At 61.6% G+C, this 12,874-nt stretch overlaps 1 protein-coding gene across 1 annotated transcript in view; it reads right to left on the reverse strand.

Annotated features, from left to right (window-relative positions):
* Positions 1-971: 971 nt before the first annotated feature.
* Positions 972-12,874, reverse strand: part of LOC121363516 (lysine-specific demethylase 5C-like) — a 21,547-nt gene continuing 9,644 nt past the window's right edge. Inside the window, exons 9-21 of the mRNA XM_041485918.1 lie at positions 12,675-12,866; positions 11,610-11,791; positions 11,359-11,521; positions 11,158-11,277; positions 8,715-8,909; positions 7,234-7,415; positions 6,557-6,681; positions 6,315-6,462; positions 4,667-4,763; positions 3,293-3,654; positions 1,671-1,983; positions 1,037-1,596; positions 972-981 (exon numbers count right to left, since the gene is read on the reverse strand). Coding sequence (XP_041341852.1) covers positions 972-981; positions 1,037-1,596; positions 1,671-1,983; positions 3,293-3,654; positions 4,667-4,763; positions 6,315-6,462; positions 6,557-6,681; positions 7,234-7,415; positions 8,715-8,909; positions 11,158-11,277; positions 11,359-11,521; positions 11,610-11,791; positions 12,675-12,866 — 2,649 coding nt within the window. The remainder of the gene's footprint in view (positions 982-1,036; positions 1,597-1,670; positions 1,984-3,292; positions 3,655-4,666; positions 4,764-6,314; positions 6,463-6,556; positions 6,682-7,233; positions 7,416-8,714; positions 8,910-11,157; positions 11,278-11,358; positions 11,522-11,609; positions 11,792-12,674; positions 12,867-12,874) is intronic.

The raw sequence follows: 12,874 nt of genomic DNA on the forward strand, positions 1-12,874 counted from the left end.
CCCCAAAATGGGGAGTGGAGGGGCGGGGCTGTCAGGGCAGGGCGGGTTTGGGGTGCCCAGGGTGGTGGGGAGGGGGTAAGGAAGGGCAATGGGGGGCGGGGGGGGAGTTTTGGAGACCCCCCACCATGAGGAAGAGGGCACGAGGAGCTGTTTTTGGGGTCTCTGAGGGAATTTGAGGGGGTCCATAAAAGCTTTAAGAGATGATTTGGCGGCAGTTCTGGGGTGCCCAGAAGGGGTTGGGGCAGTTTTGGGGTTCAAGTGAGATTATTTGGGGGCAGTTCTGAGGTGCCCAGAAGAGGTTGGGGCAGTTCTGGGGTGCCCAGAAGGGGTTGGGGCAGTTTTGGGGTTCAAGTGAGATTATTTGGGGGCAGTTCTGAGGTGCCCAGAACAGGTTGGGGCAGTTTTGGGGTGCCCAGAAGGGGCTGGGGCAGTTTTGGGGCTCAAGGGAAACACTTTGGGGCAGTTTTGGGGTGCTCAGAAGGGGTTGGGGCAGTTTTGGGGCTCAAGGGAAACACTTTGGGGCAGTTTTGGGGTGCTCAGAAGGGGTTGGGGCAGTTTTGGGGCTCAAGGGAAACACTTTGGGGCAGTTTTGGGGTGCCCAGAAGGGGTTGGGGCAGTTCTGGGCTCCTCAGGGTGTTTGGGGCAAGTTTTGGAGTCCTGGGGACAATCTGGGGTCCCCTAGGAGACTTTGGGGCAAGTTTGAGGCTCCTGGAGCTCCTTTGGAGTTCTGGGGTGGTTTTCAGAAGGGGTTGGGGCAGTTCTGGGCTCCTCAGGGTGTTTGGGGCAAGTTTTGGAGTCCTGGGGACAATCTGGGGTCCCCTAGGAGACTTTGGGGCAAGTTTGAGGCTCCTGGAGCTCCTTTGGAGTTCTGGGGTGGTTTGGGGGGGCCCTGAGGAGGGTTTGGGGTAGTTTAGGGGGTTCTGTGCCCTGAGGGAGCGTTTGGGGGTCTCTGGGGCAGTTTTGTGTGTCCCCTAAGGAGCTCTGGGGGGAGAGCAGGGGATAGGGATTGAGGGGGGTGACAGGGTGTGACCCCCACCCCAAACCCCTGAATGCCATGATCTGGGGAGGTGTGGGCTGTGAGAGGTGACAGGGATTGGGGAAATGTGCGTGCCCCCCACCCCAAACCTTTGAACGCCAAAATCTGGGGTGGAGGAGAGCAGGGGGTGAGAGGGGATAGGGATTGGGGGTGTCACAGGGTGTGACCCCCACCCCAAATCCCTGAATGCCATGATGTGGGGGACAGTAGGGGTGTGAGGTGACAGGGATTGGGGAAATGTGGGTGCCCCCCACCCCAAACCCCCCAAATTTAGGGAGAATAAGGAACACGAGCAGTGACAGGAATCGAGGTCGTACGCGGCGCCCCCTCCCCAAACACCCCAATCCCGGGGTGGGGACAGTAGGGACAGGGGCAGTGCCAGGCCTGGGGGTCCCGGGGTGCCCCCCACACCCCCCACTCCTCACCACAGCACCGGGGTCCCGCAGGTCCTGCGCTGACAGCCCCAAGCTCTCGGCGTCCAGCCGGTACAGCCCCGGCTCCTGCCGCCACTTGAGCCTCTTGCTGCTGTCTGAGCCGGCATCAGCACAGGGACACAGCACCTGGGGGACACCACGAGGGGGTCAGCGCCCTGCCAGACCCCACCCCACACCCCCCACAACCCCCCCAGACCCACCTCGAGCAGGGTGTAGCAGGAGTTCTTCTTGAGGAAGGTGCGGGAGGCCTTGTCCCGCCAGGAGTGCGCGGTGCCCACCTGCACCTCGAGCTGCCGCAGCTCCTCCAGCCGCACGGGCAGGTCCCGGCCCACGGCCACCAGCCCCTCCAGGTCGTCCAGGCACGGGTAGTGGTCACCGTTCTGCGGGGACACGGCGTCAGCGGGGTGGCGTGGGGACACGGGGACACGCAGGGACAGCAGTGCGGAGAGCGGGATGTGGGGGGGACAGGGTGGGGACATGGTGGCGGGGACAGGGATGGGACAGGGATGGGACAAGATGGGGTCGTGGTGACAGCAGGGACGGGGATGGGACAGGGAGAGGACAGGATGAGGTCGGGGGGCAGAGAAGACAGGATGGGGTCATGGTGGCAGCAGAGACAGGGATGTGACAGGGATGGGGACACAGTGACAGCAAGGACAGGGATGTGACAGGATGGGGACATGGCAGGAACAGGTATAGGACAGGATGGGGTCATGGTGGCAGCAGGGACAGGGATGGGACAGGGATGGGGACACAGTGACAGCAGGGACAAGGATGGGAGATGGATGGGGACATAGTGACAGCAGGGACAAGGATGGGACAGGGACAGAATGGGGTCATGGTGAAAGAAGGGACATGGCAGGGACAAGGATGGGACAGGGACAGGATGGGACAGGGTGGGGTCATGGTGGCAGATGGGAGGTCCATGGGGACAGGAACACAGGGGTGTCCAGTGTCCATGGGGACCAGAGCTCCCTGGGACCCCCAGAGATCCACGACACCCCCAGAGATCCCTGACACCCCCAGAGCTCCCTGGGACCCCCAGAGATACCCCTGAGACCCCCAGAGCCGGGGCAGGAACCTCTGAGGAGCGGTCAAACCCCAAAGCTTCATCCCCCTCCCCACTGAGTCACCCCCAGCCCCTTTATGGCCTCCTGGGCACATGGGGAGAAGCCCCCAGCCCCTTTATTTCCTGCACAGACACATGAGGGGCAGCCCCCAGCCCCTTTATCCCCAGCCAGGGGACACAGGGATCAGCCCCAGCCCCTTGAAAGTCATGTGCTGGAGCCCCCAGACCTTTCTGTCCCCTCAAAGCCATGAGGGGCAGCCCCCAGACCCTTTAAAACCATGTACTAGAGCCCCCAGCCCTTTTCTATCCCCTCAAAGCCATTAGGGGCAGCCCCCAGACCCTTTAAAGCCATGTATTAGAGACCCCAGACCCCTTCTATCCCCCCAAAGCCATTAGGGGCAGCCCCCAGACCCTTTATATCCCCACCCAGGGAACACAGGGCACAGCTCCATCCCCCTCTCAGGTGCAGCCCCCAGCCCCCATCTCCCCCTGGGGAGGGGTCCAACTGCCCATCTCCCCCTCAAGAGGGGTCCATCCCCCCATCTCCCCCTGGGGAGGGGTCCAACTGCCCACCTCCCCCTCAAGAGGGGTCCATCCCCCCATCTCCCCCCGGGGAGGGGTCCATCCCCCCACCTCCCCCCCGGGGAGGGGTCCATCCCCCCACATCCCCCCGGGGAGGGGGCCATACCCCCACATCCCCTCTCAGGAGGGTTCCATCCCCCCACCTCCCCCCGGGGAGGGGTCCCTGTCCCTGACCTGGCCTCGAGGCACATCTGAGCCTTCTCCTCCCAGCGCTGGGCGATGGTCAGCAGCTCCTGCAGCTCGGCCATGGCCACGTCCACGGCGGGGCTGGGGGCCACGGTGCGGCCGGCCTGGATGAGGCCGCGCATGACGGGCAGGGGGACGCGGGCCCGGGGGGACCTCAGCGTGGCCGTCACCTCCTCCAGCCACGCGGCCTGGGCCAGCTGCCGCTCCAGCCGCCGGCCCTCGGGCACCTCCACGCCCAGGCGGGACCCCCGCTCCAGCAGCTCCTGCAGAGCCCCCGGGCCCGGGGGGGGCACGGCCAGCGCCGCCCGCGCCTCCGCCTGGAACGCTTCCACCCGCTCCAGGAGAGCCTGGGGCTGGGGTACTATGGGACAGCCTGGGACATTGTGGGACAGCCCTGGGACACTGTGTGACACTGCAGGGACAGTGCTGGGATACTGTGGGACAGCCTGGGACATTGTGGGACAGCCCTGGGACACCCCTGGGACACTGTGTGACACCCTGGGACACTCCTGGGACACTGTGGGACAGCCCTAGGACACCCCTGAGACACTCCTGGAACACTGTGTGACACCCCTGAGACACCCCTGGGACATCTCCAGGACACTGTGTGACACCCCTGGGACACTCCTGGGACACTGTGTGACATCCCCAGGACACCGTGCAACACCGTGTGACAGCATGCGACACCGTGTGACACCGTGTGACAGCATGCGACACCGTGTGACACCGTGTGACAGTGTGTGACACTGTGTGACAGTGTGTGACAGTGTGTAACACCGTGTGACAGTGTGTAACGTGTGACAGCGTGTGACACCGTGTGGCCCCGCTGTCCCACCTGCACGTCCCCGATCTGGTGCATGACGCAGGGCAGTTGGTTCATCTGCTCCAGGAACGCCCGCAGCTCCTCCACCGTCAGCGCCGGCGCGGGGACCCTGCGGGGACAGCCACACTAGACACTGTGTGACACTGCAGGGACAGTGCTGGGATACTGTGGGACAGCCTGGGACATTGTGGGACAGCCCTGGGACACCCCTGGGACACTGTGTGAGACCCTGGGACACTCCTGGGACACTGTGGGACAGCCCTAGGACACCCCTGAGACACTCCTGGAACACTGTGTGACACCCCTGAGACACCCCTGGGACATCTCCAGGACACTGTGTGACACCCCTGGGACACTCCTGGGACACTGTGTGACATCCCCAGGACACCGTGCAACACCGTGTGACAGCATGCGACACCGTGTGACACCGTGTGACAGTGTGTGACACTGTGTGACAGTGTGTGACAGTGTGTAACACCGTGTGACAGTGTGTAACGTGTGACAGCGTGTGACACCGTGTGGCCCCGCTGTCCCACCTGCACGTCCCCGATCTGGTGCATGACGCAGGGCAGTTGGTTCATCTGCTCCAGGAACGCCCGCAGCTCCTCCACCGTCAGCGCCGGCGCGGGGACCCTGCGGGGACAGCCACACTCTGGGACAGGGACAGGGAGGGGACAGCCACACTCTGGGGACAGCCACACTCTGGGACGGGGACAGGGAGGGGACAGCCACACTGTGGGACGGGGACACGGAGGGGACAGCCACACTCTGGGACAGGGACACTCTGGGACAGGGACATGGAGGGGACAGCGACACTCTGGGGACAGGGACGGGACCCTGCAGGGACAGCAACACTCTGGGACAGGGACATGGAGGGGACAGCCACACTCTGGGGACAGGGACACTCTGGGGCAGGGGAATGGAGGGGACAGCCACACTCTGGGGACAGGGACATGGAGGGGACAGCCACACTCTGGGACGTGGAGGGGACAGCGACACTGCTGGGACACAGAGGGGACAGGGACACTCTGGGGACAGCGACACTCTGGGACAGGGACACGGAGGGGACAGGGACACTCTGGGGACAGGGACACTCTGGGGACACGGAGGGAACAGTGACACTCGGGACAGCAACACTCTGGGGACAGGGATGGGACAGCGACACTCTGGGGACACAGGGGACAGCGACACTGCTGGGACACGGAGACACTCTGGGGACAGGGACGGGACCCTGTGGGGACAGCGACACTCTGGGGACAGGGACACTCTGGGGACATGGAGGGGACGGGGACATGGAGGGGACAGCGACATGGAGGGGACAGAGAGGGGACAGGGACGCTGTGGGGACACGGAGGGGACAGGGACACTGCTGGGGACACAGACAGGACAGGGAGAGGATGGGGACCCTGCGGGGACAGTGACACTGTGGGGACATGCAGGGGACATTGACACTGTAGGGACAGAGGAAAAAGGAGGGGACAGCAGGCACTGCAGGGACATGGGGACGGGGGGGGATGGGGACCCTGCAGGGACAGCAGGCACTGCTGGGACAGGGAGGGGATGGGGACAAGGGGACAGATGGGAAGTCTAAAGGCAACAGAACGGGGACATGGAGGTGTCCGGTGTCCATAGGGACAGGACAGGGACACAGAGGACAGGACAGGGACACGGGAGTGTCCAGGACAGGGACACAGCAGTGTCCAGGATATGGAGGGGACAGGACAGGGACACAGGAGTGTCCAGGACCCACAGAGGATAGGAGAGGGACACAGGTGACAGCACAGGGACACGGGGGATAGGACAGGGACACAGAAGTGTCCAGAGTCCACAGGGAACAGGACAGGGACACAGGAGTGTCCAACATCCATAGGGGACAGGACAGGGACACAGGCGTGTCCAGGACACCCAAGGGGACAGGACAGAGACAGAGGGGATGGGACAGGGACACAGCAGTGTCCAGGACACCCAAGGGGACAAGACAGGGACACAGCAGTGTCCAGGATCCACAGGGGACAGGACAGGGACACAGGTGACAGCACAGGGACACGCAGAAGCACAACAGAGCCAGCAAACCGAGTACGCCGACACTCAGGGGCTGAACACACAGAGAGAGTGACCCGTGACGGTGACACTGCCCTGCTGGGGACACTCAGGGGACAGCTGGGGACAGCTGGGGACACTCACCCGGTCTCCTGGGAGCTGATGAGCCCCAGGGCCTCGGACACGCAGCGCTCGGCCTGGCCCAGGCAGCCCTTGAGGCGGTGCAGCAGCTCGTTCTCGGGGAACTTGCGCTCCCGCGCCTCCGACTCCAGCGCCCGCAGCTCCTCCAGCGCTGGCCGGGCACAGCCGGGGGGTCAGCGCTGAGCTCTGAACCCCCAAAATTCCCTTTAGAGCCCCCCAGAAATCCCCCCGAGACCCCCACTCACTGCGCTTGCGGCCGTCCTCCACCTCGAGGGCGATGCGCACCTTGTTGGCCCAGGTGTCGAAGGACTCGGCGCGCACCTTGAGCTTGTGCAGCATGGCCGGCAGCTCGTCCAGGGTGTAGCGGTACCTGGGGGGCACTGGGGGTCACCGCGAGCCCCCCCGTGCACCCCAAAAAGCAGAAACAGGACCCCCAGACTGAGCTGATGGGGTATGGGGTGGGTTGTTGGGGGGAGGTGCCCCAAATTGGCAGAGGAGCCTCCAGGTCGTGGTTGTGTCCCCTGCCCTGTCCCAGGGACACCCCGAGATCTTCAGCACCCCCAAAGTCACAGCCAGGGTCACACCAGGACCCACAGGCCCCCCAGGTCAACCCCATGTGTGTCCTCAAGGGCACCAACACCCCAAAACCCACCCCAAATCTTACAGACCCTCCCAAACCACCCCTAACTCCGCCCAAGGGCATATCCATGTCCTCAGCCCCCCAAATCTTACAGACCCCCCCCAAACCACTCCTACGTCCCCCCAAGGGCACATCCAGGTCCCCAGCGCCCCCAAACCCCTCTCCAAACCTCCCAAACCCCATTCAAACCCCATTCAAAGCCTCCTAAACCCTATTCAAACCCCCCAAAACCCCTCTCCCAACCCCCCAACNCCACCCCCCCAGAGCCCCCAGCCCCCCCACCTGAGGTACTGCTTGCTGCGGGGGCACTTGCAGAGGTCGTCCATGTGGTAGAGGCAGACGAGGCCCTGGGGACAGTCGTAGCAGGCCAGGGCTGACAGGAAACACGTGGTCTTGCACTTGTCACACTGCCGCTCGTCGTCGGGCAGCAGCTCGAAGGCCTCGCGCTCTGCCTCCGTGATGCCCTGGGGGGGCAAAAAAATGGGCATCAGACCCCCCATGGAGATTTTGGGGTGTTCTCAGCACCTCCAATCCCTTCATGATGCCTTGAGAGGGATAAAAATCCTCCCTGCAGCTCCAACCCTTCCTGCTCTGCCTCTGTGATGCCCTGGGGGGCAAAAAAAACCAACATCAGACCCTCCCCTGGAGATTTTGGGGTGTTCTCAGCACCTCCAATCCCTTCATGATGCCTTGAGAGGGATAAAAATCTCCCCTGCAACTCCAATCCTTCCTGCTCTGCCTCTGTGATGTTCTTGGGGGGCAAGAAAACCAACATTAGACACCCGCCCCTGGAGATTTTGGGGTGTTTTCAGCACCTCCAACCCCTTCATGATGCCTTGAGAGGGATAAAAATTCTGTCAGATCCCCCCTGCATTCCTGCTCTGCCTCTGGGATGTCCTTGGGGGGGAGATTTTGGGGTGTTCTCAGCACCCCTAATCCCTTCATGATGCCTTGAGAGAGATAAAAATCCCCCCTGCAGCTCCAACCCTTACTGCTCTGCCTCCGTGATGCCCTGGGGGGGCAAAAAAATGGGCATCAGACCCCCCTGCCATGCAGATTTTGGGGTGTTCTCAGCAGGTCCAGTCACTCCGTGATGCCCTAAGCAGGATAAAAATTCTGTCAGATCCTCCCCTGCATTCCTGCTCTGCCTCCATGATGCCTTGGGGGACAAAAAAAACATCAGGCCCCTCCCATGGAGATTTTGGGGTGTTCTCAGCAGCCCTAATCCCTTCATGATCCCCTCAGAGGAATAAAAATTCTGTCAGATCCCCCCTGCATTCCTGCTCTGCCTCTGGGATGTCCTGGGGGGGCAAAAAACAAGACATCAAACCCCCCCCATGGAGATTTTGGGGTGCCCCTAACACCCCCAGTACCCCCATAGCCCCCTAAATGGGGCACAAACACAACCCTCACCCCTCCCCACAACTTTTGGGGTACCCCCAGCACCCCTTAACCCCTCTGTGACCTCCCAGGGGAGAACAGGGGAGCTTTTGGGGTGCCCCAACCCCTCCATCACCCCCTGAAGGAGGCACAAACACAACCCTCACCCCCTCCCCAGAGTTTTTGGGGTGCCCCAACCCCTCCATTACCCCCTGAAGGTGATACAAACACAACTGTCACCGCCTTCCCCAGAGCTTTTGGGGTACCCCCAGCACCCCTTAACCCCTCTGTGACCTCCCAGGGGAGAACAGGGGAGCTAAGGGCTCCCCACCCCTCCACCTTTCAGGTCGCCCCTCACCCCCCAAATTTTCGGGGTGCCCCACCTTCTCCAGCAGGGCCTTGCGCAGCTTGCGCTCCTCCTGCACCAGCACGAACATCTCCTTGTGCACGGCGGCCGCCAGGTTCAGGTCCAGCTTCTCGGGGCTCGCTGCCATCTTGCAGATCAGCTCCTCGTGCGAGAAGACGCAGTAACGGCGCAGGCGGCGGTAGTGCTCGATGCACTGCCTGCCTGCGGGGAGCTGCAGGGAAAACGGGGGGTCAGGGGGGTCCCCAAAATCTGGGAGACCCCCTGGACCCCCTAAACATAGCCCTGAACCCGGCTGGGTCCCTCCAGTGCTGAGCCCCCAAAGCTGGGAGCCCCCCTGTGTGCCCCTGAACTGGGTAGTGCTCGATGCACTGCCTGCCTGCGGGGAGCTGCAGGGATTGGGGGGGTCAGGGGGGTCCCCAAAACCTGGGGGGACCCCCAAACACAGCCCTGAACCCAGCTGGGTACCCCCAGTGTTGAGCCCCCAAAGCTGGGATATCTCTGTGTGCCCCTGAACTGGGTAGTGCTCGATGCACTGCCTGCCTGCGGGGAGCTGAAAGGAAAATGGGGGGTATGGGGGGGTCCCCAAAATCTGGGGGGACCCCTAAACACAGCCCTGAGCCTGGCTGGGCTGAGTCCCCAAAGCTGGGATATCTCTGTGTGCCCCTAAACTGGGTAGTGCTTGATGCACTGCCTGCCTGCAGGGAGTTGAAAGGAAAATGGGGGGTCAGGGGGTCCCCAAAATCTGGGGGGACCCCTAAACACAGCCCTGAACCCAGCTGGACTGAGCCCCCAAAGCTGGGAACCCCCCTGTGCCCCTGGCCTGAGCTGGGCACCTGATAATGCTCCCTGCACTGCCTGCCTGTGGGGACCTGCACGGGGGTCAGGGGGGCTCCCCAAAATCGGGGGGACCCCCAAACACAGCTTTAAACAGACCTAGGCACCCCCAAACCTGGGGAACCCCCCCATACCCCTGAACTGGGCAGTGCTTTTAACACTGCCTGCCTGTGGGGAGCTGCACGGGGGCTCCCCAAAAACGGGGGACAGATATTCTGTGCCCCCCCAGGTATATTTTCTGCCCCCCCCAAGTATTTTCTGTGCCCCTCCAAACACATTTTGTGCCCCACTCAATTTTGGCTTCTCCTTTCCTTTTTCTTCCTTTCTCCACCCGCAAATTTCACTGTTTCCCTGTAAAGTTTTCTTTACACTCTCCCAATTTTTTTATTGATTCCCCCAAATATTCTGTGCCCCCCCCCCAGGTATTTTTATGCCCCCCAGGTATTTCCTGTGCCACTCTAAACACATTTTTTGTGCCTCCCAGAATTTTGGCTTCTCCTTTTCTCTATCACCCTCCACCCACAAATCTCCCTGTTTCCCTCCTTGCGTTCCCCCAGTTTTTTTGTTGATTCCCCCAGGTATATTTTCTGCCCCCCCCAGGTATATTTTCTGCCCCTCCAGGTATATTTTTCTGCCCCCTCAGGTACTTTCTGTGCTCTTCCAAGCGTATTTTGTGCCCCTCAGAATTTTGGGTTCTCCTTTTCTCTATCACCCTCCACCCGCAAATTTCGCAGTTTCCCTCGTTGCGCTCCCCGAGTTTTTTCTGTGATTCCCCCAGGTATTTTTCTGCCCCCCTCAGGTATTTTTCTGCCCCCCCAGGTATAGTTTCTATCCCCTCAGGTACCTTCTGTGCCTCTCCAAGTACATTTTGTGCCCCACTCAATTTTGGCTTCTCCTTTCCTTTTTCTTCCTTTCTCCACCCGCAAATTTCGCTATTTTCCTGTGAAGTTTTCTTTGCCCTCCCTCACTTTTTTTTGTTGATTCCCCCAGACATTCTGTGCCCCCCCAGGCATATCTTCTGCCCCCCCAGGTATTCTGTGCCACTTCAAGCACATTTTTAGAATCACTCCCAGAATTTTAGGTTCTCCTTTTCTTTATCATCCCTCCACCCGCAAATTTCGCAGTTTCCCTCGTTGCGCTCCCCGAGTTTTTTCTGTGATTCCCCCAGGTATTTTTCTGCCCCCCTCAGGTATTTTTCTGCCCCCCCAGGTACAGTTTCTATCCCCTCAGGTACCTTCTGTGCCTCTCCAAGTACATTTTGTGCCCCACTCAATTTTGGCTTCTCCTTTCCTTTTTCTTCCTTTCTCCACCCGCAAATTTCGCTATTTTCCTGTGAAGTTTTCTTTGCCCTCCCTCACTTTTTTTTGTTGATTCCCCCAGACATTCTGTGCCCCCCCAGGCATATCTTCTGCCCCCCCAGGTATTCTGTGCCACTTCAAGCACATTTTTAGAATCACTCCCAGAATTTTAGGTTCTCCTTTTCTTTATCACCCTCCACCCGCAAATTTCGCAGTTTCCCTCATTGCGCTCCCCAAGTTTTTCTGTGACTCCCCCAGGTATTTTTCTGCCCCCCCAGGTATATTTTCTGCCCCCCCCCGGGATATTTTGGAGCCCCCCGAGCTCACCCAGTCGGCCGTGCAGAAGTTGACAGCCTCAGCAAAGTTGTAGCCCTGGTTGAAGCCGCTGTGGTAGGCGCGGGGGAAGGTGATGACGAACTCGCCGGCGCATTGGTTGGTCCGGACCACCTGGGGACACACCTGGGCTCACACCTGACCTCAGCAGGGTGTGACAGGGCCGGGGGGGGTTTGGGGACACCCCCAACTCACGGGGACGCCGTGGGCCATCAGGGTGTTGGGGTTCATGAGGGTGACGAGCTGGTGCAGGAGGTCGGGCTGGCTCTCGAACAGCTCCGGCGTCAGCTTCTTCATCACCTCCTCCAGGTGCTCGGCCGCGAACGACGGGACCCCGTACCACGTCTTGGGCTCACCCCTGAGGATGGACACCCCAAAAAACTCCTGATTCCATCCTAAAAACCTCCTGATTCCATCCTAAAAACCTCCTGATCCCCTGTGCCCACCAGTGGAGGTAGTTGATGGAGTAGCTCCAGTGGTCCTCGATGTGCCAGCAGAAGGCTGAGAACACCATGCCCACGTAGAGCCAGGGCACCTTCATGCCCGAGATGTCGGCGTTGATGTGGCACAGCACCGACTGCTGCAGCACCGGCATCACGTTCAGGTTCCAGCCGCTGCCCGCGTACTCCTGGGGACACGGGGACATGGGGACAGCGTCACCCGGGCACGGGGACAGCAGGGACAGCGTCACCCAGGCACAGGGACAGCAGGGACAGTGTCACCCAGGCACAGGGACATGGGGACAGCAGGGACAGCGTCACCCTGGGGACAGGGCACCAAGAGGACATGGGGACAGCAGGGACAGTGTCACCTGGGTACGGGGACAGCGAGGGGACACGGGGACAGTGTCACCTGGGCATGGGGACAGCATCACCCTGCCACGTGGCAGTGCCCCTGGAGGAGGTGACAATGTCCCTGGCAGTGCCCCTGCGGAGGTGGCAGTGCCCCTGGGGGAGGTCACAATGTCCCTGGCAGTGCCCTGGGGAGGTGGCACATCACCCAGGCACGGGGACATGGCATCACTCCCACTGTGGGGACAGGGACACTGAGGGGACACGGGGACAGCATCACCGGGGCATGGGGACAGCATCACCCTGCCACGTGGCAGTGCCCCCGGGAGAGGTGACAATGTCCCTGGCAGTGCCCTGGGGAGGTGGCAGTGCCCCAGGGGAGGTGACAATGCCCCTGGCAGTGCCCTCAGGAGAGGGGGCTGTGCCCTGGGGAGGTGACAATGCCCAGGGGAGGTGACAATGCCCCTGGCAGTGCCCTCAGGAGAGGTGACAATGCCCCAGGGAGGTGACAATACCCCTGGCAGTGCCCTCAGGAGAGGTGACAATGCCCCGGGGAGGTGACAATGCCCCTAGCAGTGCCCCCAGAGGAGGTGACAATGCCCCGGGGAGGTGACAATGCCCCTGGCAGTGCCCCCAGGAGAGGTGGCCGTGCCCTGGGGAGGTGACAATGCCCCGGGGAGGTGACAATGCCCCAGGGGAGGTGACAATGCCCCGTCCCACCTCCTCCTCGGGGGACAGGCGCCGTTTGCCGTCGCGCACGGGGAAGCCGGAGCCGAACTCCTTGGAGTGGATGTCGGCGCCGTACTCCACGGTCACGTCCTCCTCGATGCTGTTCACCAGGCGCCAGAACTCCTTCTCCACCAGCTCCGTGGGCACCATCTGCGGGCACGGGGCTTCAGGGGGGGCAGGGGGCTTCGGGG

This window comes from Pyrgilauda ruficollis, unplaced genomic scaffold (genome assembly GCF_017590135.1).
Source record: "Pyrgilauda ruficollis isolate IOZ18807 unplaced genomic scaffold, ASM1759013v1 scaffold724, whole genome shotgun sequence".
Taxonomy (NCBI): domain Eukaryota; kingdom Metazoa; phylum Chordata; class Aves; order Passeriformes; family Passeridae; genus Pyrgilauda; species Pyrgilauda ruficollis.